The sequence below is a fragment of the Phyllostomus discolor genome, chromosome 2, assembly GCF_004126475.2.
Source record: "Phyllostomus discolor isolate MPI-MPIP mPhyDis1 chromosome 2, mPhyDis1.pri.v3, whole genome shotgun sequence".
NCBI classification, from domain to species: Eukaryota; Metazoa; Chordata; class Mammalia; order Chiroptera; family Phyllostomidae; genus Phyllostomus; species Phyllostomus discolor.
This window is the reverse complement of record NC_040904.2, coordinates 44,098,897-44,124,505: the sequence shown is the minus strand read 5'-3', so window position 1 is coordinate 44,124,505 and position 25,609 is coordinate 44,098,897. Positions and strand designations below refer to the sequence as shown.

At 43.7% G+C, this 25,609-nt stretch overlaps 2 protein-coding genes across 3 annotated transcripts in view; one reads left to right on the top strand and one right to left on the bottom strand.

Annotated features, from left to right (window-relative positions):
- Nucleotides 1–355: 355 nt before the first annotated feature.
- LOC114490976 (5-hydroxytryptamine receptor 3C-like) lies at nucleotides 356–6,350 on the bottom strand. Its single transcript, XM_028505106.2, has 9 exons — nucleotides 5,993–6,350; nucleotides 4,604–4,770; nucleotides 4,191–4,235; nucleotides 3,627–3,736; nucleotides 3,187–3,356; nucleotides 2,835–2,995; nucleotides 1,604–1,808; nucleotides 996–1,211; nucleotides 356–866 (listed from the first exon to the last, which is right to left on the bottom strand). The coding sequence occupies exons 1-9, from the start codon at nucleotides 6,057–6,059 to the stop codon at nucleotides 640–642; spliced, it is 1,368 nt and encodes a 455-aa protein (XP_028360907.1). The 5' UTR covers nucleotides 6,060–6,350; the 3' UTR covers nucleotides 356–639.
- A 9,033-nt stretch (nucleotides 6,351–15,383) lies between these two features.
- The window catches only part of ABCC5 (ATP binding cassette subfamily C member 5), a 77,344-nt gene continuing 67,118 nt past the window's right edge, over nucleotides 15,384–25,609 (top strand). Inside the window, exons 1-2 of one of the 2 annotated variants that reach the window (XM_028504726.2) lie at nucleotides 15,384–15,515; nucleotides 18,856–19,039. In XM_028504726.2, the coding sequence (XP_028360527.1) occupies nucleotides 18,911–19,039 (129 nt within the window). In that variant the 5' untranslated portion in view covers nucleotides 15,384–15,515; nucleotides 18,856–18,910. Of the gene's footprint in view, nucleotides 15,516–17,484; nucleotides 17,643–18,855; nucleotides 19,040–25,609 lie in introns of those variants that run through there. The other variant, XM_036017757.1, reaches the window with a different exon arrangement.

Below are 25,609 nucleotides of genomic sequence, written 5' to 3'. Positions count from 1 at the left end.
GTAATTTGGGATTATATATGTTAACACTCTAAGTGCTTAATGATGAATGAGTCATGTGTCAGGTGGTGACAAAGGCTTCACTCTTTAAGCCAGAGATGCCTGGTTCTGGCACATTGTTAATTTCTGAAATCCAGGATAACTGGATTTAAGAGGTTAATTCCTCTTTTATTATAATTCCTTATAATAAATTTGGCCCCTTCTTTCCCATCTTCTACTTCCCCAAGTTGACTGATAAACCATTAAAAAAAAAAAAGAAATCCTTTTGGTAATGAGAAGTTTCTGCAATAAGACTCTTAATCCCAAGATTCTTTTTGTACTATAATATAATGCAGGGAAGACCCAGTGCTTTCTGCAAAGGGATTTATTAAGGGTGATTCAATCAAGAAAGTATTCCTAAGAAGCCAGACAAGCAAGACTTGTGGGAAGGCTGAGGGGAGTTGACAGTATGCAGGAGCAAGGACCTAACTCTGAGAGGATGTAGGAAACCATCCACATCTGGTTTGACTGCACAAAAGGACTGGATTGAAAAATAAGGTGGTTGTCAGGGCTGTGAGGCTGGGATTTGAATGGGCATGAGAGCCTGGCTGGTTTTTGGAGGCAACAGAAGCTGCAGGCTAGAGCCTGCAGGTGGGCATCTGCCTAGGTGTTCCAGAGGACGATGACTGTGATGATGGAGGTGGCCATGAAGAGCAGGTAGAGGCGGAAAAGCAGGGTGTCCATCATGCGGCTGAACTGTATCCACAGGCTGACAAAGTGCTGCTTCTGAGCCACATCTTCCGGACAGATTCTTGCTGACACAGGGCAACCAATGGTCCCCTCTTGGGGACCTGGCACCTTCTGCACAAACTCTACAGGCTCCTTCAGACCTAAGGAGAGACAGAGACCAGGCTATGGGCTGCAAAGATCACCTGGGAGGGAGGGGGACAGGGAAGGAGGCAGGAGCAGAGAAGTGGAGGTGTTGCAAGAGGAAGTGTGGGCAGTGCTGACTTCCTTACCAGGCAGGTGGGCAGGGGTGAGGCCCAGGTCCTTGTTTCCCTTCTGGGGAGCAGTGGGACAGCATTTCATTGGGCTGGTGCAGTGCAGAAGCAGGGAATGGAGCCACGGGGGTATGGGTGGGGGCTTGGTGGTGGCCAGGTTCAGCATGTAGGTGATGAAGATGGTCTCCAGCAGGCTGAGCACCATCAGGGACAGACAGATAGTAAAGTAGACATCTGGAGGGAAGGCAAGGCCAGCCTGTGTGAGGACCACTGGAACCTCCCAGACTTCTTGTTTCCTATTTGCCCAAAGGGCACTTTTTATTTTTGAAATGTTTTAATGTTTATGCTATTTCATTTTAATTATTTTTAAATGTTTTATTGTTTATACTATTACAGCTGTTCCAATTTTTCCCCTTCATGACCCCTCCACCCAGTCCACCCCCCACTTCCATAATCAACCCCCACACTAGGGTCCATGTCCACGGGTGCTTCATACATGTTCTTTGACTAATCTCAAAGGACACTTTTTAAAGGTCCCTTTTCACTTTGAACTGGTTCCCCTGGTCCCTCTCCCCACCCATCCCCCCACATTGCTTTTATTCTACTGAAAGAGGAAGGGACCATACTAATAAGGGGAGTGCCAGTATCTGGGAGTAAGTCATTCATCATGAGCAGGAAGACGTTGTAGCCCAGCAGAAGTGTCATCTTGAATGGGGCGCGGATCCCGCTTTCTGCTGGCAGGTAGAAGCTGAGGGCGTCGATGGCAACCAGAAAGCTACTGGGCACCAGAAGGTTTATGATATAGAGTTTGGGCCTGCGCCTGACAGCCACCTGGTGGGGAGGGTAGAGGGGCAAGAGAGGAGTAGGCTGGGAGGCTGCCAAGTCAGTTAAGAGCAAGAGTTGAGATTTGTTCCAGAACAAACTGTCTAGTAAGGAAAAGTCACCTTCACTGTCCTGTCTCTCCAACAAAGTCATCTTAATCACCACAGTCTGCCTTCCCAGGGTTTGGCTCTGCCATGCCTCTTACCACTGAAACATATTTCATTCCTTCTTGGCCCAAAGTGCCAATTTCTCCACTTTCAGTTTTATCCCTACAACATGCTCTAAGCAGGATTGAGGGGCAAGATTCTTAGGTTATCATGTGCATTTTATCCTTGTATTTCTGCTTGTTCTCCTCATCAAGGTCTAACAGCTAGTGACTTTGCTGGCAGAATTTAAGACTAGTAGGAGGGAAAGCAAGACAGTGGCAGATATTTTGGGATCACCAGGATTTGGAATCATAATATCCCCAAGAGAATGTTGCATACATTTTCTACCACCTCTTTATTTCATTAAAAAATTTTTTTCTGAATTTATTGGAGTGACATTGGTTAATAAAATTATGTAAGTTTCGAGTATACAATTCTATAACACACCATCTGTATATTGTATTGTGTGTCCATCACCCCAAGCCAAGTCTCCTCCCATCACAATTTATCTCCCCCTTTTACCCTCTTCTACCTCCCCTACCCCACTTTCCCTCTGGTAATCACCATACTGTCTTCCATCCTCTCTTTTTAAAAGTAAACACAATAATTCCAGCCCTCCAGAAAGTTCGGATGACCCTAGGGAAAGGGAGGCTCCCTCTCAGTGTAAATCACTACCATAGGAGCTTCCTTTCTTCCTCAGGGAGGATTTATTCCATCAATATTTACTGAGTGCTAGATATTGCACCCGGTACTGGAGATTTATCAGTAAAAAGAGTGATAAAAATCTCTGTGCTCTGGAAGCTCACTTTCTAGTGGAAAACTTTATGCTCTGGGGGCATATAAGCTATGCATCTCAGGGGAAGATCACAACCAGGGCCCCTGAGCTCACATGGAAAACAAGTTGGTCGTACTGGTTGGTGCCCACAATCGTCTTCTTTGTGCTCTGGTAGATACCCAGAAGTAACCACTGCCCCTTGCTCTGAATGAGGGTCCGTGATATGTTTGAAATATCCTGCACTTTCATCTGCATGCCCAGGACCATGTTCTCCACTGCAAAGAGACCCAGACAACTCAGCCTCCCCAAATGCTCCCAGCCCCCTTGCTCAGACCATTGGGTTTTTTGCCACTTAGCTTCCGCACCCCTTTCAGTGAGATTCCCTCATCGTTCCCAGCTTTCTGTCCTCTTCTCACCCAAAACCTCTTCCCTGCCTCTCAACAGACTATTTATGAGCCTCACTCACCTGTGTAGATAAAAGAGTTAAAGGTGAACGTGCAGTTTTGTTCATCAAAGGGGAAATAGAAAATGTCCAGGCTACAGATGGAGACCACCTTCATTGGCTTGTTGTATTGGACGCTCCCTTCACTGCTGACATAAGCCATGAGCCCCGTAGGTGCCTGGTCCACAGTTATCCTGTATATGAGAAGGATGGAGAGGTGGGTGCTGTGGGTTCCCCATCCGACCTGGCCTTCTTTCTCTTTCAGGTTCCCCCATTCCTGGGCTCCAGCCCCACTTATCTTATTTCCCCCTTCAACCAATATCCATGTTCTGGGGCTTTTGTAAGCTCCTAAGTTCAGATACTGCACTGTTCTAAATTGAGTCTTTGTGTAGCCCCATTGGTTACACTATGCTCTTCTCTGGAGATAAGGTCTCCTTCTTGCTGTTTTCATCCCTGGTACTCACAACTCCTTGATGAAGATATCTGGAAGCCACAGGTTTTCAGTTGCTATGCTGAGCTTCATGATGCCCCCACATTCTTCTGGGTTCCACCTGATAAACTGATTGTACCATCTCTAGAGGAAACCATGACATGGGATGAATGGAGTGGGAACTAGTTTTAGTCTTGCTCTGAGATCTCCTGCACTTTACACTCTTTTTTTCCACTCGTTTCTTCACTCTCCAAGCTCCTCTCTAGTGAGCTGTCACAATGTCACTAACAAAGTTTTACTTCCACTTCTCCCTCAATGTTCTCAAGGGAGACCTTGAATTTGGCTTTGGATTTCCAAGGATGGAGCCATTTAAATATTGACCTTGCTTTATTCTGCCTTATCCCTGTGCTCCATCTCTGTCATCTTACACTGGCAAAATAGTAAAGAAGCTTTGTGTTTTCACTCCTGGTCTGGCTCTGTTTGAACTCATCTAATTCATGGGTATTCTCAGCTTCATGCATTGTAATCTGCAAAGTTGGATCCAGGAGCAAAAACGAAGGAAGGTATTATAGTAGAGGGGAAACTGAGTCTATCATACCATAGTTAGCCACAGGAATGATGTCATCACTTGAAGCTGTACATTCTGGAAAAACAATGTTCATGCAGGATCATTAACTCTATGAAGTCAGGTCCAATGCCACCACTCACCTCTTACTCATTTCCAAGGCTGTTCTGTGTGGCAATTAGGACTTTTAATCATAAGCCACTGAAAACTGTAGGTCAAATAATCTAGGGCACATGGGAAACAGTGAAAAAAAAAAACAGTATGAGCCATTGGGATTATGTTTCTTATGGAGTATTCCAAAAAGGGACAGATTTTACCTGCAGTGATATTGCAGCATTTCCTATTATGTCTCCCTACTCCATAGAAGGAACTCTGAATTTTTTAAAATCCAATCAGGAGACTCACTGCTTACCACTGCACAATTGCAGTGTTTGGTCAGGACTCACCACCTCCAGGATGGCAGACAGAGTGAAGGAAATGTTGACACGGACGGGGTTGCTGTAGTTAGTGACCGGGAGGAAGGCCTTTCTGTCAAACACTGCTTGGAAGGCAGCAGGATCCACTCCACGCTGCTCAAAGCCTGAGCAGTTGATGGCAAAAGTGTTTCCTCTTCCTGTGGAGAGCAGGGACTCTGTGAGAGGAGTGCCGACGCTGGGGTCTAGGGACTGTTTCTGTGAAAAAACAGGGTCACGGGACAAGCCTGAGAGCCCCTCCTTCCTGAGCCAGGGAACGTGGGCTGAACAGGTAGGCAAATGGTGGAAGTTGGTGAGGTGAGATGAGTCAGGGCTCCATCCTCAATTCCATTGTTTTTGTCTCCATGCAAAGCTTGTCCAAAGGTGTATGCAAACTCAGCCCTGGGCACTGCTTTTCATGTCCTGCTATGTTCTTCTCAATCTCATCACAAACCTTTGTACCATCCCTCAATGTCCTTCCATCACTCCTCTCTGTCCTTGAGCCACGTGGGGGATGTCAGTAACAAATTTTGCCACTACAGTTCTCCTCTTCACTATATTAATAAGGTCCAGATGATCATAAGTTAATGACAAGGGAAGTAATCAGATAGGTAGGTAGTATGAAATCAGGCATGTTCAGGGTGGTATGGCCTTACATGCTGGTGGCATCAGGTGGCAGTGTGAGATAAGTGGGGTCTTAAGGAAGGAATCCAGCTTTTCAATTTAATAAGTATTTATTGTGTCTACTATGTGATGTGATTGTTCTCTTCTAAATTCAGTCATTATAGCCCCTGAGACTCTCTCAGAGAGAGCTCCTCGATGCCAAGCTTATACCCAACTCCTTTCTAGTCACCTTTTGTGGAGTACAAACAGAGAATGAGGTGGTAACATCTATTTTTATCTCTCTCTGATATTATACTATCCCTCACTGCTCATTTTCAATAGTGAACAGGAAAAATACTCTAGACTGGGAAAATTATACTGAAAAACTGTTCCTCTTTCATGACAAGTCTCATCCACGTCCTGCCTCTTAGCATATTTCCTGTTCCATTTCAGTTGTTTCAAGGGAGCGGGGAAGAATTCTCTTCCACATAACATCACCTGATATCCAGAAACCATGGGGATAGATTATGTGCTTGGAAAGAGAAAGACATAGGGAAAGAGAAGAAGCCAACAGAAGCAGGAGAGTGGAAAAGCAGCTAAAGAGAAGAGTGGGTTAACTGTTAGGATCCTAGAAAGAGATACTAAACCATCAGTGTTCTAAGTTTCCATTTTTACCAGAATGAACATCCAATCATTGACTACCTAGGAAAAACAAGGATTAGCCTGGTTCTCTGTTTCTCAAAATTTGTATGCTTTGCTTTTGTTCTTGTGCCGTCTTACCTTGAAGCAGCAGGTGGAGAAGGAGGCAGAGGAGGAATCCCTCCCCATGGGGCAAACCTCTTTCCATCTTCCTCTCTGTAGCTCTTCTCTGGGGACTTAGTAATGATGTTGACCTTAAAAGACCAAGAGGCCACACCTTGAGCCCTAGCTTTGAATAATCCAGGTGTCCGGTGGCATTAGCCACCCCTCTAACAAGCACCCCTAGTGCTAAGAGAATGTCACAGAGGACTACTCACCCTGTGACCTAATTGGACCTGAATCTAGTCTCCAAAATGAATCTGGAAAATCAGTTTGGAGGGGAGGAAGCAAAAATATTTGGTTACTGGAGCAGTGCTAATGGCTTCCTCATACTGTGGAGTCATTGTAGCAAGTAATGCATCCTAGAAAAGGCACAGCATGAATGCCACTGTCTTCAAGTGACACACACACTTATTTTAAACCTCTTGCCATCTTTCAAAGAAAAATGGAGGTCTCCTTTTTATAATCAACTTTAGACTCTAAGGCTTTAAGCACGGCTCCAGTACTGACAGGTCTTAACCTCTGATTTTTGTGAGTGTATCAAAAGCAACGTGGACCCACGCCTGCTAGATGGAGGGAGTGAATGGTGGGGTAGAGCAAAGGTGGCAGAGGTAACACTGTTTTTAGTGGAAGTTGACTTGTGAGGTCACAAGAGATCCGCCTGCAAGTTTATACTGTTTTTGGCTGTGCTAGTGTTTTAAAGAAATTAGCTGCCAATGCTTTGGAATTGGAAGATTTAACATAACAACTGTGGTTTCTGGATTCATTTGAAAAGTGAGCTCAAGCAACTTTGGGCTCACATTTCTGCTTGACAACAGTGTGCCAAAGCTAAGAAGGCAGTTAAGCTCTTCAGTGGAGCAACATTCTCTCTAGATTATCACAGTCTCTGCAACCGCCTGCTGTCTCGTTCCTGACCAGCTCCCCTCACTCATGTCACCTGCTTGGCCTCTATAAGCATTTGCGTTGACTTTGACTGTTAGGATTGATTTTCTTGCACGATTCTTCGAGAGCCTTGAGAAGTAATTTCAAAATACTATTTCATGCCTAGGTGATCAGAGGTCTCATCAGGTTTAGAGTGTGCACAATTTGGTTCATAGAGGAGACCAGACATGGTACGGTTAAGTGGGCCAGAATAATCAATGGTTTAACTGGTTTTACTCTAGAATTGTTTCTGTTAGGGAAGTCTCCAGAGAGGGTGATCAGTGGCCTAGAGAACAGAGGGAGAGCAAGTGCTTCCACGAAGCAGCTGAACAGGCTGAGTCGCTGTGATGCAGTAAGGAAGGTTTGAGGCCAAATCCTGTTTCTACTGCAATCATGTCACCTTCTGTTGGCCTCAGTTTCATCCTCTCTAAAATAGGGAGGATAAAACCAACCTTTAAAGGGGGGGGGCAGTTGTGTGTTTGGAGATAATGTATGTATAGTGCCTTCCCTGTCCTGAGCAACGAATAAATTGGAGCAGAAACAATGGTGATGATAGTAGTTGTCACTGTTGTCCTGGCTCACCTGAGGTTGCTCGGGTCGCTTCAGCTGGAATGGAATCTTCTGGACTTAAATTGTCTGGGTTGACGAAAGCCACCCCGGTTCCCATGAGCCCTCTCTGCTCAGACTCAGATACCAATAAGGACCACCCTCTGCTCTTCTCAATGGGACTCTTCATCATTGGAGAATCCCTGCCCCTTCGGGAAGTTCTTTTCTTTTTCTTTTTCTTTTTCTTTTTAAGATGACTTTGGATCAGCATGTCTCAAAGTTTTCCCCACAGAACACCAGTTCTACAGGATGTTAAATGCTGTTTCTAAAAAAATTATTTTTGTTCTAAAAATTATTCTTGTTCAAGTTCAAAAAGTCTGAGGAATACTAAATTAAACAAGGCTTAACAGGCTTTATTATTGCAGAATTTTTCAGAGTATTTAGTTAAAATTTGTTCATGTGACTTGAATATCATGAACACAATATTCCAAACTTAGTTGACTTGGAAAATATCTGCTTCTCAGAATATCTTGCAGGACTAATACTCCATGGATTATTTTGGGAAATACTGCTTTAGGTAAATAGAATAAATCCAGAAGATAAAACATGAAAAAGTGTCTTAAACTTACTAAAGATAGACTATAGAATGCAAGCAGCATATATATAAATAAACCAAAACTTTTTTAAAAAAGTAAATAGTGCCCTTACAGGTATGGCTCAGTTGGTTGGACGTCATCCTGCAAATCAAAAGGTCGCCTGTTCATTCCTGGTCAGGGCACATGACTGGGTTGCGGGTTTGGTCCCTGGTTGAGGCATGAACGAGAACCAGCCAATCCATATTCCTCTCACACATCAATGTTCCTCTCCCTCTCTTCCTCCTCCCCTTCCCTTCTCCCTAAGAATAAATAAATAAATAAATAAATAAGATCTTTAAATAAATAAATAGCTAGCTAGATAAAGATTTTAAAACCTGAAATTTTATTAGAACTGTAAGAACCTATAAGCAAATAGAAAGTAAAATATGCAAGGGAGGAAGGTTTGGCTGGGGTGGGGGGAGTGGTGGGGATAAAAGCAGACAACTGTAATTGAACAACAATAAAGTAATTTTTTTACAAAAGGAAGTAAAATATGAATTACAAGCTGTCCTGACTCCCTGAGGAATATAAACTTGGTCTGAATCAAGGGGTAATAGTTTTCTTTTCTTTTTCTTTAGATCAATGGCCTGCTGCAAGCTACAATCTTTATCCACCTAGATCTAATTTTAGGATAAGAGTTTAAAAAGGTGATTTAACTCATATGTGGAATCTAATGAATGAACTGAATTAACAAGCAAGACAGAGACAGACTCACAGATGAAGAGCAGGATGACAGCTAGTGGGATGGGGTAAGTTACAGGATGGAGGGAGTGAGCAAAAAGGAGAGAGGACCCATGGACGTGGACACCAGTGTGGTGGTTGCTGGGAGAAGGGAGGTGTGAGGGGACTAAAAGGTAATGTAAAAACAATACAATAAAGATTAGATAATAAAAAAATAAAAAGATGCTTTGGTATTGTTACTTCTCAAATATTCTCAGACAGTAACATTTTAGTAGCTAAAAAGTAATAGCAATTTTTCTCATTGGTGGTCTTGTAATGAATACAAATTATTTCATCCTAGGACTCAATAAGTGAACTATTTTGAATGAAAAATAAATGCAGCCTGCATAGATTTTAAATTTTTCTGAACTGACGTTCATGACGTTCATGCCAAAAAGGTTATCACTGATGTAGCCCAAAGTTGCTTATCTCTTCCTCTGAGAAGAAGACACTTGGGAAATGCCTAGACATGTTTTGGTGAGAAGGCTCCTCTGGGCTGGACTGCGGGTTCTGCCTTGTCCCAGTGGGGCCGTATTGCCTCCCCCGTTGTGGCCTTGCGGGTGTCCAGCCCACACTTCTCAATAATGTCGGGGAGACCCCCCCCCCCCCGCCCCCCGCACCGTGCACACTTTACCATTAGAGATGTTAGACACACTGTATCATTCCATTCAGTTGAGTAAACAATCCTTAATTATCATTCTGGGAGGATTAAAATTCCAAGGCACGTCTATCGGCTTTGACCTTTGTTGGGTTAGCTGAGTAGATCTAGATGGTTTGTTCTGGGTGGAGGGAACAGCCGGAGAGAGCATGGAAATCACAGTGTTGTCAGGACCTCACATTTGAGTAGCAGAGTGGCAGGAAACGAAGCTGTGGTGTCCTGTGGGCAGATCACGGAAGGACTTGTAGACCAGACAAAGTTTGGTTCAACGCCCAGTGGCTCCCAAACCTGCACAAGGTTCAGACCTCTTTGAAGGGGAATAATTCTTCTAAAGCCCTGATGTTTACTTAAATTATTTATAAGATTACTTAAATATGTACTTTCATGAAACCATGTATAAATGCTTATAGCTCTTACACCACTATAAAATTAAAATTAATGTACAAATTATGTGCATCCAAGACTACAGAATCAACACAACATGAATTTAATGGGGTGGATAATATTAGTTTGCTAAAATTAGATAATTGTTCTCAATTATTTCCCCCTTTTTAACAAGGGACTAACTTTTTAACACCTATTTGTTATGTTTTGGGTCAATTTGATAGTGCCTCTGAAAATAAGCACCTCAAAATAATTTTAAAGCAATTCTTTATTTCATTCTAACTATTGCCCTGCTGCCAATGAGCCTGGGAAGTTGCTACTACAAAGATGGGAAGTGTGTCATAGATTCCTTCATAAAGTGAATGTGCGACGTGACTTGTAATGTGACCACACTAGTGTGTGCTGCGCCCACGAACTGACCCACTGCCGTGCTCTACCAAAGGTGCTCTGCAACCTTTGTGTGCGTGACGCGCTGTCAGGTCGTCAGCTTTCATTTGGCCCCGTTTACCTCTTAAATCCTCTTCTTTTCTAATTTGCCTCCGACCATTAAAGAGGTGCCTCATTCTGTCACACTGTACTGTTTCCATGATGCCAAATGAAAGATTCAATTAATTCATTATCTTTAAAAGCCTTATTTCATGAAAATGACTTTCATGGCAAAACTGATCTGCAAAGCAGAAATTTTGCCTGTATGACTGGCAGAAGAATTCAGTGTGAGCAGCACAGCGGGTGGGGGTGGTGGTTACCACTTGACATTAGTTAGCTGCTGACAGGCAGGTAGAGGAGGTGTCGGCAGGCTTATTAGGAAGGTGGCAGGCTTCTCGTGCCAGTGAACGCGCCACCATCCACCCAGCTCTGCCACCATGTGTTTCCCTTGGCACCTCTCTTTCCCGCACCCCCACATCTAACCCATCAACAGGCTCTGTGACTTTACCTCTTAAATTGCTCTGGAGTCCACCCACTTCTCCTCTCTTCCACCACAACCCTAGCCCAAGCCATCACCCTCTTTCCCGGACAACAGTCCCCTCCAGCTTGACTCTTCTCTGCCGTTCCAGCTGCCTCTAATTCTGTCTCCAGTCCGCCAGCTGCAGCGCAGTTTTCAGAATGCTTTCTTACCCTTAACCCATTCACCCTTTAAAATCTTGCAGGGGTTGCCTTTCACTCTTACTCTAAAGACCTGTAACATAGCCCACAGGCCTTTGGAGATGTATCCTTCCTTCTCCCACCACCTGGTCTCTGTCCTGCCCTCTTCCGGGAGCATTCTGTCCTCTGCCACCTCCACTGTGTTCCCCTCGCTGACTCCTACTGTCCTTCAGATGTGACATATGCCTCCCTTTTCTAGCACTCAGCACAGGTACAGTTTAAATTTCAATTAACACTTACCTCGGACTCTAAGCCCTGTGAAGGCAGGAGATGTGTCTCTTTTATCTCTACTATATTTCCATCAAATATTGAATGAGTGAGTATATTCAGTGTATTACACAACATAATTATTTTAAAATACATGTAAGTCTGTATTGCCATAGATTCATTCTCTAGCCCCTTGCCTGAGTATTGGTGAATATCACCCCCCAAAACACTTCACAGCACAAACATATTTCAAGGAAGGATGCTTTGCAATCAATATCATGTAAGTAAATTAAAGGTGTCAAACTCATTTTCACTGGGGGCCACATCAGCCTCGCAGTCACCTTGAAAGGGCCGAATGTAACTTTAGGACTGTATACATGTAACTAATCCTTAACTAGGGGCAAGGAGCTCGGCACTGCTGCAGGGTAGAAACAAGGTGCCAGGCTGGATAAAACAAGGTGGAGGCAGGATTTGGCCCGTGGGCCTGGTGTTTCCTGCCTGTGGCCTAGGCTATCCTTAGACCGACCACAAGTGTGCTGTAGCGCTTTGAACGCCGGCACTAGGGCTGCACAGTGCTCAGCCTTCCTCTTTTTTTAAACCTATGATTAATATATTTGATGTATTTCAGGGATGTTTTAGAAGTTTTTATTTTATCTTATATGAGGGTATCAGATATGCAGCTTTTGGGTGCTGCAGGGTTTCAGGCATGATTGACAGTACTAGCGAGGTGGCTTGAGGAGTGCTGGGGAGTTTTCCTTATCCAATCAGACGGCCAGAGATACTTCAGCGGTTCTCATCAGTAGAAACTCTGTGTGTGTGTATATGTGTGTGTTAAATTGCACACATCTCCAACAAGAGGAGAAATGTTTGTTTCTACAATATGAAAACCTTCTAATTGTGAAACACTTAAAGGCTACCAAAAATACAGCAAATGATATTAGAAGCACCCATGTACCCACCTCCAAGCTTTGCTAAACTTTGACAATTATAAGTTCATTTGAAAAGAAATAAAACATTACAGACACAGGCGAAGCCTCTTGCATGTCACTCCCTGGTCTTGTGCTCCTCCCACCAACAGCAGAGATAACCACACTTTGAAACTGTTGTTTATCACGCCCAATACACCTGCATATCCTTACATAACATCATATTTTTACATGTTTGCAAAGTTAATACAAGTAGATTCATACAATTGGAGTCTTTTTGTAACTCATTTTTAGTCAACATTGTTTTTGAGGTTTATACATATTGATACATAGTAGTCCTTGAAATGCTATATAATGTCCCATTGTACAAATACCATAACTTATTATCTGTTCTTTTGTTAGTGGAATTTAGATTCTTTCCACTATTGCACACCATGCACAATGAATATATTTCTTTGTGCAGATGTGTGGGAGATGCCTCAGGGTCACCTTTTCTCAGCTAATGGCATTAACCCCTAATGTCCTAAGGTATTCATTGTGTGTAATAAATTCACTTCTCCCCTCTGCATCTAGAATGATGCTAGCTCTGTGTTATCCTTGGGAGAATTAAGAAAATAGTCACTCAAATAATTTTGTGTAGGGCTTAGCTCACTTGCAGAAGCCCCTGCTGAGAAAGGCTAGCCTAGAGCACATATGCAGAAGTGGAATTGCTGGGTTCAAGGATAGGCGTAAAAAAACTATTGGCTTTCCTCCACATCTCTTCTTTTCTTCTTCTGCTGTTACAAAGTTGTAGATGGCTCATAGCTGCTCTGCTAAACATTGCATTTCCCAGTTTTCTCCTCAGTCAGATGTGACCACATGACTGAACCGTCACCAATAGAATGGGATTAGAAATGATGTATGCAGCTTCTTGGCTGGCGCCTGAAGACCAGCTCACACTTCCTTCACATTCTTTTGTGGTGTCTCTGGGTCACACTGGAAGAAGAAGAGCTGTCGTGGGACACATGTTAAATATACAAACACTAATGAAAACTGATGAGCAAAAAAAGGTTTCAAGTAAATTTACGATTTTGTGTTGGGCCACCTTCATACTCATCCTGGGCTGCATGCGGCCCATGGGCCGCAGGTCGGACACCCCTAGAGCAACTGCAGGAGCCGGATGTTGACCTGACAGATCTACTGTCACCTGGGGTCCCTGATGAACTGCAAGAAGCAGAACTGCACTGCTAATCTGGTAGACTCACCTAGAAATAAACTTCTTGACTTCAAGCCACCGAATTTTTCTTTTTTTAAATCCTTACCACTTAGGTGCCTTGACTTGGAATTGAACCCTCAACCTTTTTTAACTGGGATGATGCTCCAACCAACTGAGCCACCCAGCCAGGGCAAGCCACTGAATTTTAGGGATCTGCTTGAGGCCTAACAATACAGCCCATTTCCAAGGTTCCATTAATTGAACTCTACCAGCAATGTGTAAAATAACTCATGTTCTGCCTCTGCAGATCCTTGCAAAACTTGGTATTGTCAGATTTCACGTTTCCTCATAACGTAAAATGGGCATAAAATGGCATCTTATTGCTATTTTAATTTCTATTTTCCTTGATTTTTAGTGAGATTGGGTATCTTTTCAAACATACTCAAGTAGCTTCTCTGGTTTCTTTTCTGTGAACAGTTTGTCCACATCATTTGCCTATTTTCCTATTGGATTATTGAGTTATAGAAATTATTTGTGTTTTATATTTAAATATTTTGTTATAACTTGCGCTTTATATAGTGTCTTGTACAAAAGGTTAAATTTTAATATAGTAAAATGTTGCCAGCCTTTCCTTTCTTGTTTTTATATCTTGTTTAAGAAGTTCTCTACTCTACAGTTCACAAAGATATTTCACCTTTTTCTTCTAATTGTCTCAAAGTGTTCACTTTCAACCTGACAGTGTGGCTCAGTGGGTTGGGTGTCATCGCACAGAGAGAGGGTGCTGGTTTGGTTTCTGGTCAAGGCACACATCTTGGATGCAGGCTCCAGGTCGGGGAGAGTACGGAATGCAGCTGCTCCACGCTTCTCTCTCACATCAGTGCTTCTCTTCCTCTCTTTCTCCCTTTCCTCCCTCCCTCTTTCTCTCTTTCTTAAAGAAAAGTTTTTTTCTTTCACAGTTGGTCTTTGATCTAACTGAAATAGATTTTTCTGGTGGTATGTATAAAGCAGTAATCCCTGAGTTTTTGAAAAATATATAGATAAGCAATATCCCAGCACTATTTATGGAATCTTCTTCCTTTCTCTACTGATTTATAATTTTTTTCTGTTACAGATCAAGTTTACATATATGCATGAGTCTGTTTCTTGGCCCTTCATTCTATCACACTGGTTTACCAATTCAGTTTTGTGCAAGAATACTGTGCTAGTTCTTTTACTTTATGACACATTAGTGTGGTCACACTATCTGGTTGTATAAAGGTGGAAAAGTCACTTTACCTTTTCTTACTTTTTAAATCTCTGAAATAGATAATCATAATCCCTACACAGAGGGTTGTTATGGAGATTAAGAGATACAAGAATTGTATGTAAGCACCAGGTACCCAGTAGGCAGACACTCAGAGTAGTTATGTTATGATCCTGTGGAAGGTACAGATGAAACACACACGCGCGTGCACACACACACACACACACACACAAAGAGATAAGGGGAACCTGTTTCATTTGTAAAGAGACAGGGATGAGTTGGCATACCGTTCCTAAGGCTCTCGCCACTCTGAAAACTGCGATCATAGCATTTCTATCTAGAAGCCAGGCAGCACACACCATGTGTTTGGGCAGTGAGATAAAAGTAAGAAAGGTGATATCAGAATGCAGGGTGGTTTCCCGAACAGCCAGTCTTAACAGATAAGACTGGGAACTGGCCGGCGACAAGGACAGAGAAGCTACGGTGACCTTCACAGTGTTTCTGGTGCACAAACGGCCACACGCTGTCAGGATCTCCCGGCCTACCAACACTGGGCTGCCGGACCACACCGGGCTGCTGTCGGCCTCCCGGCCACCCGCGGGGGTGCACGGCTTCAGAGGGGACTGCAGACCAGATCGCAGAAGTACCGGGAAGGATGGTGCAAAGCTGGAACGCGGTGGAAAGGAGCAGCCAGCACCTCCCCCGGGGCTGCTACGGTGCTTCTGGGAAATAGAGTCTTTTGCTTAGTGTTCAGCCTCGGGCTCCTGGAAGGAGGACTACAATTCCCTTCAGTCTTGGGGATTCTTTGTGCAGCACGCCTGCGCAGTCTGGCGGCCAATGCCGCTATAAAGGCTTGTTTTGCTACGGAGCTGATGCTCGCGAGCGTGGTCGAGTGGCCGGCGCGGTGGTCCCGGACCTGGGGCACAGGTAAGTAGAGGGTACCACCGCATCCCGTCCTTCCCCCTCGGTTGTCACTTGGATCACCCCCGTGTATTTGCTCTGGAGGCGATGGGCTGTGATTGGGATATGAGCAGTTCGGGGGGAAGCCAGAGACCTGAAAAAAGGGCCTGGCCTTCGTCTTGTCTCCTGCCGCCCCCTCTCTGGGACGCGATCGCTGAGGGCTCGTGGTGCGGTACGGGCCTGGGAAGGCAGGTAGGGTGGGATGAGTGGTCAAGGGTGCTGGCTACATTCCCGGCTACGGCCACCAGGGGGTGCTGCGCCCGCGGCCCGTGGGTGTGGGTCGCTATCGCTTGCCAGGCCCGGACTGGCCGTGGGAACGCCCTAGGGTCTGAGGCATCCCTGGCAAAGTTGCACTGAGAGAAGCCTTCATCCTTAGGGCTGTGGGGGGGCGGCATGGGACTCTCCAGCTCAAGCCGCACACCAGAGACTGAGCTGCCAGGGACCTGAGAAGCCATCCTTTTGGGGTTTTTTGTTTGTTTGTTTGTTTGTTTGTTTGTTTTCAAAAGGGTAAATGGAGCTCTGCGACTTAAGCACGCACAGCAAACCCTGGGCAGAGCCCAGAATGGAACCCAGATTTCTTCACTGTCATCATCGCCCTTTCCACTTCCACCACACAGAGCTGCAGGATGCTTACACAAGGGTCATTTGGTTTCTGCACAGACGTGGGGGAGGCAGGAGGCACAGGAATGACTGGCCAAGTTTCAGGTTTTGGAGGAGGAGATGTGTGGAGAAATGTGTAGGTTATGCTGGGGTCTTCAGCATAAGTAAGTGAAAGGTGCAGAGGTTTGGAAATAAAAGTGGATTGGAGGAAGGGGATTAATAGGAATCCTCCTTTCAGCCTCCGGTCGGGTCCTCTTGTGCAGCTTCAGGGCTTGGAACCAGATTCCTTAGATGTTGGAAATCGAAGTTAGGAAGGCAATTTGGAAACACCAGTCTGGCCAATTAAAGTTCTTAGTCCTGTGCAACCGCCCTCACCCCATGCAGTTTCATCTCCTTCATTGTACCCTTGTATCACTGGAAGGAGAGTCTTGATTTTATAAAAAAGGCAGCTCTGTTAATTTTTAGTCTGGCACTTCTTTTGGGGTTCTCCCACTTTGTGACTCTGCGAGTGCCATCCCACAGCTCTGGCTCCAACTCGAACAAAAATCCGTTTCCTTTCTTCCCCTCTCTTAATAACTAAAGCAAGTTAGCATTTTAAAGAGACTTTAAAACAACTTTAAGGGAGAATGGAAGAAAACAAGTAAATACCAATAGTGTTTAAACTGATAAGAGCAGATACTACCATACTTGATCTTGGCCAAAAGCCGATATCAATAGTATTTAAAAATAGTTTAGCCCATGGCTTCTTGGTCTTTGGCTGAGATCAAGCATAGTAGTATCTGTTCTTATCAGTTTAAAAATAGTTTAGCCTAGTGATTCTTCCTTACCCGCTTTCCTCAAATTGGGGCCTTGTTTCTTTCCCAAACCTGTCAGGCTTCCTAGCCCGAGGCTGGCCTCCATGTGGAATGCCCTGTCTTACATCCCTGATACACAGCAGATGGAATCACCCGTGTGTTCAAGGCCAGGAGACAGTAACTGTGGGCCCCCTAAGTCCTGCCACCCTCACGGCTGTGCCTCTTTTCCCAGGAAATGAAAGAAGCAAGAGTGTGAGAGGTGTTGGGAAACTGCTCCCCACATCCTTCACACGTAGGGTAACTGGAGATAAAGTGATGGGAAGAAACCATGGTTATCGTGAGTTCTTAGACAGTCGAGGTGACCTCCGTGTTCTTCATGACGTGGCATTTGATATTATAAATGAGTCCTCGGGCCTCCCCCTTTTCAGACTCCCTGCCCTCCTCCTGCCTCTTCTCAAAGTAGGGCTAATCTTTCCAATTAGCTAGGCTTGGGAACCTTTGGAGTTGAAGGTTGGACTTCTGTGACCCCTGGAACAAGAATAATTAGTTACTCTTCTGTGCAGCTGCATGCAGACATGGGGGGCACTGGCAGGTGCCAGGTCTGTTTACAGTTTAGGCTGGTGGAGGTCTCCGTGGTGTGATTGCTGTGTTCTTGGTCATCAGCTGGTGTTCTTCAGGGTGGAATTTGTCATTGGACAAGGTGACTGTTTTTTTGGTTTGTTTAAAGATAAATAACTTAGCGTCAACTCAGGGTATACGAGTCAGACTTCTGAAAGGCAAGAAGTCAAGCTTTCTTTGTGCTGGAAACGTATCTGTCATTTAGGGGATTAGTAAGTTTTCTCCCTTTTTTTTTGATACCTTAAAACATGAATTGTAGCAGTCTGAATTTTGTCTTCGGAGTAGCGCTTTTAAATGAACAGTGATTGCTAGCTAGGAATGTATGGAATTCAAAAGTCAACATGGCAATACTTTAATTTCTAGTGAGGCTGGTGTGAAAGGGATTTTCTCAGCTTGTATCTGGGAAGATTTGAAATCTTAGAGTGGGGAAAATGTTTCAGAGACATATGTATGTGTTTTATTTATTTTTTTTTAAGTAACCAAAGTTGACACAGAATATTGATTAGAGCTGGCCAGGCAAACAGATTTAGAACAGAGTTTCAGGTCACACTCGGTTAGACTCTAGGACAGGATGGGGGATTTGTTTTGGTGTTTGTTTTTTAATAATAGCTTAGTTGAGGTGTAATTTATAAACCATAGAAATTCAGCCTTTTAAAGTATCTTGTTAGTGTATTCACAGAATTGTGCAGCCATTACCACTATCTAATTTTAGAACACTTTCATATCCCAAGGGGAATTTGTTTTTAAAGTTAAAGTATAATATTGTTTTATATGTTAGTTATGTAACTCCATGCTGCTTTAAAATAATATCAGCTAATTCATTACTTAATTATAAAAATGCAGAGATGGGATAGATCATTGGTAGAATAAGTGTTTTGTAAGTTTTCCTTTAGTAAAATTTAGTAGGAGGAATGATACCCATTTTAAAATTGTGGAATTTGATATTCTTGGAACAAACTTAAAATGTTTTCAGAAAGTTTTGTTTTTTGAAAGACCTATCCAAAGCCTCGATACATTGGGTTGGAACTTGGTTGAAGAGAGTGGGTCTCTTTACCAGAGGGCTTATTTTTGCTAACCTTTTTTTGTTTGTTTGTTTTCCTTATCAGTGGGAGGAGATAATTCTTATTTCAATTACACTAAATGTTTTTTGGTACTTGACAAAATTTTAAAATATTTTTATAGTTATAAGGGTAGAAAATCTTAGTGCCTTTTTCTGTTTTTCAATTTAAAGTGTACTTGCATATTATTAAGCACAACTTAGGAAATGTCTGTTCTTAATGAATTTTTAATTTCAGACATTCTCAAGTGAAACCAGGAATCTGTGAGCCCTGGCACCTCCATTCAGAGAAGATGAAGGATATCGACATAGGGAAAGAGTACATCATCCCCAGCCCCGGTTACAGGAGTGTGAGAGAGAGGACCAGCACTGCCCGGCAGGACAAAGACCACGAGGGCCCCAAGTACAAGAGGACGCGGCTGGTCAGTATGTCCTTTCCCGAGTCCCTTTTCTTATCTGCTTGTTGACCAGACCACATCTTCTTTGTTCATGCCATGCATAGTTTAAAAGAAGTTTTTTTTTTTACTTTAGGTCACTGTTAAGAATTTATGGCCCTGGCTGGCATGGCCCAGTGAGTTGGGTGTCATACTGCAAACTGAAAGGTCCCTGGTTCGATTCCTAGTCAGGGCATGTGACTGGGTTGTAGGCCAGGCCCCTGGTTGGGGGCCTAGAGACAACTCATCGCGGTTTCTCTCTCACATCAGTGTTGCTCTCCATGTCTTTCTCCCTCCCTTCCCCTCACTCTAAAAATAAAGAAAGAAAACCTTAAAGAAAGAATTTATGGTCACTTACGAAAGAGGAGAGGCCGGCAGTCAGCCTTCCACCTGTTTCTCCCTTTGGCTTCTCTCTGCCACTGAGGCTTACGTTCGGTGCCCGCTGGAAAGGCTCTGCTGGCGGGAAGAGGACATGTGGGAGGGGAGGAGGGGTGGAGCAGAGGGAATGTGGACCATCACACTTCATTCACGTGCTTAAAATTTCCCCCCCTTTGTTCCTGTTGCCTGTGTTTAACATGACTCCTTTGGAGAGAGTCATTCAGATTTCAGATAGTACTTGGAACAATTCTAGATTGTTGTAGGGTAATCAGTGAGCTTTTCAAGTAAATCCATGTAATAATCTAGTTTCCTCCAAAGGAAATAATGAATATGCATTTTAAACAGGAGCAAGTATCTTCTAAGAAAAGAAATTATTCCTTGACTTGCAAAAGTGACTAATAAGGGGAAGTGAGGGGTGACTGGGTTCAGGAAGTTAGGTTTGTGTTCGTGCATTTGTTATGTGACAACTTGGGAACGATGTGGTGTTTGCTGCTGACACTAGAGTTTCATCAGCCTAACATTTGCTGTCACTCTTCGGCTGTCTTACTAATTAACGTTTTCCCATGAATGGGCGTTTCCTGCCCCCACTGTACACTGTACAGTGCTCTCCCATTGAAGCTGAACTTGGGAGAAACAGAGATTCCGTGTAGTCAGCGTCAAATTCTCCCAGTGCCCATTTTGTCTCTTCTTTGTGTCCTTTTGTCTAGACCTTGCTAATGAAACATTTTTTGAATGTCTTCTGGGTGTTCGACACTGTTAGTATAGCACTTAAATTGGGGAGAAGTCACCAAGGTAACAATGGAATGGGGCTTTGAAGGATGATTGGGGGATGCTACCAAACTACTTATATCATCTGTGCCTTAATGGCTTGTGAATAAATTAGCATTGGCGGTAGCATGTAACTCTTGGGACCATTGAAGATTCAGTGAGATTAACGCGTATGAAATGCCTAGAATGGTGCCTGCCATGGAGCCTGTGCTCAGTAAATGTTAGCTCCTGGAACTAGTTCTCGGAGGGTGTGTGAGGGAATTCTGCATGCTGTGCTAAGGAATCTTGTACTGTGAGCAGTACAAGAGTACATTGGGGAGCTATTAGCTGTTATTGAGGAGGGTTTTTGGTTTCTTTTCTTTTTAATCCTCACCAAGGGTAATTTTAATTGATTTTAGAGAGAGAGAGGAAGTGGTGGGGGGGAGAGAGAGAAACATTGATGTGAGAGAGAATTATCAGTTGGTTGCCTCCTGACAACTGAGCCATACAACCAGGACAAAGAGGGTTTTTTTTTCCTCTTAACTTTTTGTGTTGAGGGAACTGTAGGCCCACATTGCAGTTGTGAGAAATAGTACAGAGGGCCATATGCGCCTTCTTCAGCTTCCCCCAGCGGCGACTCCTTGCATGACTCTAGTACAGTAGCACAACAGAATGTGGATTGACTGTTACAGTCTATTCACCTGATTAAGACTTCGCCAGTTTTACATGCACTCGTGTGTGTGTGTGTGTGTGTGTGTGTTCTATGCAGTGTTTTCACGTGTAGATTTGTATGAACCACCACCACAGTCAGGACAGAAAACACCTCCATCCCAGCATCTCTCATGCTGCCATGTTGTAACCACAGCCGCCGCTCCACCCCTCCCCCGAGCTCTGGCAACCACGGTTCTGTTCTCCGTCTGTGTTCGTCATTTCAAGTGTTGCGTATAAGTGGGGTCATACAGTGTGGACTCTTTTGAGATTGGCTTTTTCGTTCAGCATTATTCCCTTGAGATCCATCTTATTTGTTGTGCATATCAGTATTTATTCCCTTTTAATTGGGAGTAGTGGTCCATGTTGTAGATAAACCATAGTTTGTTTAACCATTCCCCTAGTGAAGGACATGGGAGTTATTTCTAGTTTGTGGCCATTACAAATAAAGGTGCTCTGAATATTTCTGTGTAGGATTTTGTGTGGATAAGCTCTATTTCTCTGGAATGCCCAGAAACGCAGTTGCTGGGTCATATGATAAGTACGTGTTTAGTTTCATAAGAAACATCAATACTCTTTTCACAGGAGCTATACGGTTTTATATTTCCACCAATAACGTAAGACGCATCCAGTTTCTCTGCATTCTGCCAGTTTTGGTGTTACCCTTATCTTTATTTTTTAATTGAATTCATTTGGGTTATATGGGTCAACAAAATCACATGGGTTGCCAGTGTACAATTCTACAGTACATCATCTGCACACTGCTTTGTGTGCTCTGCATCCAAAGCCTCATCTCCTTTGTCCACATCGGTCCTGTTCACCCTCTGCCACCTGCCCTTCCCCCATACTCTTCATTTTAGCTATTCTGATGGGCATATCTGATATTTCATTGTAGTCTTAATATGTGTAACCTAATGGCTAACGAGGTTGAGCGGATAAGGGAATTTTAAGACTTGATACTATCCTGGGAAGATTAGTTTTGAGGCACTTATGTGGGGGGAAACCTGTGTAGGAGAGAGAGAAAAAAACAGAGAGAGCAGTGGGGAGCTGGCCCACGCAGGAGAAGCCATGGGTCTGTGTCCATAATAATGAGGGGGGAGGGGAGAGATTCAGGGGCATCTGTGGAAGGGGAGGGACACATTGAGGTGCCTAGCATTGGGGGTAAGAATGAGTTTGCTTTTAAGCGTGCCGAAGGTGAAGTGTATCTGGGTAAAATGATGAGTAGATGGACAGAGCACAGGCAAGGAGAACCAGACAAAAATTGAGGGTCATCAGTGTGTCCATGCAGATGAAGCCTTGGGAGTGGGCAGGTTTGCCCAGGGATGGCATGTTGAGCAGGAACAGACGGAACCCAGGGGGCGAGTGTGTGGCCTTGTGAAATCTCTGGGGACGGGGCCCCTGTCCAGTTGGTTAGAGTAGAACTGACGTGAGGACCTGCAGGGGCAGCACTAAGCTTTTCCTGTGCAGTGGAGAAGAACTGGAAATGGAGTCACTCCTGTGCCTTTTGTCCCCATTATGAAGTCGGGCATCAGACAGCAAGTTTCCTTCATGTGACTGAGCTGTATCTGGAAGAAACAGGAAGGCTAATAAATAACACTTTCTTCAAGTTTCAGGAGGCACATATGAATTTCATTTTTATTGCCATTTCATGTTTCTTAAACTTTTAAATTTGAATCCTGTTTGTTTTTTTTATCATATCCTTGTACCCTCTGACCTTTTTTTATTTAACATATTTCTTTCCATTAGTTTTTTTTCTTTTTTGTTTAGCCTTGACCTAAGCAATAAAATTGTAGGTGTATGCAACAATTTTTTATGCACATTAAAGTGAATGTATAACTATCAAAGGTTTTAAAAGTTTACATATCATCTAGAATGCTCTTTCATTTAACCTGTCAAAATGAAAATTTCTTAGATTTATTGATCTTGAACTTGTCTTATATGTTAACAGTTTGCTGATAGAGGGAGTCAGCAATGTGACAAAAAATTTCTGGTTCAGAGATGGTATAAAAAATGGATAATTTAAGTAGCAGAGAAGCAGAAGGGCTATATAAGCATACAGTTGCTTTTTTTTTATTGTGAGCTGGTAGGTAATTGGGTAGAGATTACAATTTCATGTCACATAATCATAACCATCATTCCTATAGTAGTTACAGAGAGGAAATCTGGGACCAGACATTCCAGTTGCCAAGTATACCTACTAACTCTCAGAAATTGAAGAAAACAAAACTACAAGGAAGAATAAGATAAGAATACATCTGTGGCTCTTAATTAGAAAACAGGGTTATACTCACCACCATTAGCCTTTGAGAGGTCCAGAAGTCAGAAGCAAAGCGCCAAGGAAAAAATTCTGATTTTAAACAGGCCACTGATTTTTTTTTTTAAATCAATCTGTAAGAAGTCAGCAGACTCCTTAGTATTTGTGGCCACATCTTTCCTTTGAAATACCCTTTGAGGAAAATTGCTCTAATAAGTCACATCTTCAAATATTTGTGTCACATCTGCTTAGAAATAATGAAGGTAAAAATAATGCATTTTATACCAACCTTTGTTCAGGACTGTTTAGTTCATGCTGTGGCTGCACACGATTCCATGCTTAGCAGACATCCTTTCATCCTGAAGTGCTAGTAGGGGTGCCCTCTGTGCTGTTAGTTCTTTGACCGAAGTAGTAACGTTGGCTGGCCTCAGGCTGGCGTAATTTCAGCAAACACAAAGATTTGTGTCCAGACCACTCCTCAACACTGGTGCCGCCGTAGCTGAGGTGGGCTCTGCAGGCACAGCTCCTTTTCTCATCGCTGCTTGCACGTATCAGCCTATGTAGATCCCATAACTCCACGAGCTCTGGTTTATTTATTTCTTTATTCTAAGATGTGATGCTTTTTTTTTTAAGATTTTATTTACTCATTTATAAAGCAGGGAAAGGAGGGAGAAACAGAGGAAGAGAAACATCAGTGTGTGGTTGCCTCCTGTGCTCTCCTGACTGGGGACCTGGCCCACAACCCAGGCGTGTGCCCCGACTGGGAATTGAACCAGTGACTCTTTGGTTCACAGGCTGGTGCTCAATCCACTGAGCCACACCAGCCAGGGCTCTTCTTTGTTTTAATTCAGTGAACATTTGAGCCCTCGCCAAGATGCACACAAAGCACGGAATGAAGTGGGTCTGCTGTAGATAAAGACAAATTGACGCTGGGCCTGCCTGCGCTCCAACAGAAGCTTCAACTCAGAGACACGTGTGTAGATCGCTCTGAGGTAGATGCTATGGAGATTAATAAGGAGAGAGTGCTTCAGTCTTTGAAATCAGAGGTCTTCAGGAGGAGGCAGCAATTGACTGGAGACTTGAGGAATAGGTAGGACTCAGAAAAAGGAAGATACCCAGCAGAAGCAAGTTGTGGACAGGGCCAACGAGGACCTGGTCGGCTTTAGGCATAAAGAGTGCAGTCGTAGATGTAGAGGAATAGGGTGGTACGTTTCAGCTGGTGGTGGACTTTAGTTGCTTTAAGTTAAAGTTTAAGCAAAAGCGAGACAAAGCTATTCAATGCTTTGTCAGACTTTTTTATTGTGTAGCTGTTTTGACCGCTCCCAAACCTGAGCTTAGGGTGGCTTGGTTTTCATTAGTATGTCGAATCTGGGAAAGGAGGGAGAATGGAAGATAAGCAGAAGTCAGTTAAAGTTCATGTGCCCTTCTGACTGCTCTCTCCTTTTCTCCTCTCCACTCAAAAGTGTGCCGTTGGTGGAGTTTTCTTTCTACCAAGCTGGAGTATTCTGCCTCCGGGCAAGGTAACAAAGCATACATTCACAAAGTCCAGTGACCTCTGCTTAGCATTTCCTGTAGTTTCATGTGAAGCTGACCCTTTAACCTGGGGTGGGGTTTTATAATTAGTGAGTTGAATTATTTTGAAGGTATATCCTAGAGATCAGGATGTGGATCTAATATCTTAATTACCAGGAAATACGATTCTAAGGTATATTGTTATGTAAGAACTAGGATCTCATAGAAACTGTGCAAAATGTAGAATATTATACCAAAAATAAATCACCATTATCCCCTCAACCCAGAGACATAATTGTTGTTACGAAGTAGTCTTGTTTAGTGCCTTACACTTTTAGAGAGTTTGACTCTGACAGCTTTTCCCTAGGGAGGAGAAAAGGGGGGTGTGAATTGGTCTATGCCCTTGTGTTTTCAGAGTCAAGAACGTTACCTGTGAGTCTGCTTAAGGGAAGGACAGGGTGAAGGGGTTGAGTGCTTGCAGTCTCTGCATTATTTTTCTCCTGATTGGTACACAGTGACTCAGCACGTTTTCTGGACAGTGACAGGATGAGTAAGAACACCTGCCTTTTTTTTGTTTTGGTCCCCCCACCTCCCCCATCCATAAAGCTGTATAGAGCTCCGTATGCGTATGATAAGGGTATCTGGCCTGGTGCCAGGTGTTGGTCTCCAATAGCAGTCCAGAGCTCCCCGGTGGAGATGACAACAGCGCTGCTATTGGTGCAGAGCCCAAGTGGCTCTGCTGCTTGGTGACTGAACCGACAGCGCACGGGTCTCCTGAGGTTGGCCTTGATCATGAGTTCTTTTACGCCATCTGCAGCAGGGCCGCTGCTGCTTTCCTAGGAAATGCTGCTTCAGGGAAGTAAATATAGCCTTTGGGCATGAGTTGAAGGAGCTTTCTGTTAAAAAGGAAAAAAAGATATCGGAACTAGCTTCCTGTTTTTTTAAGCAGTTTTAAAGAC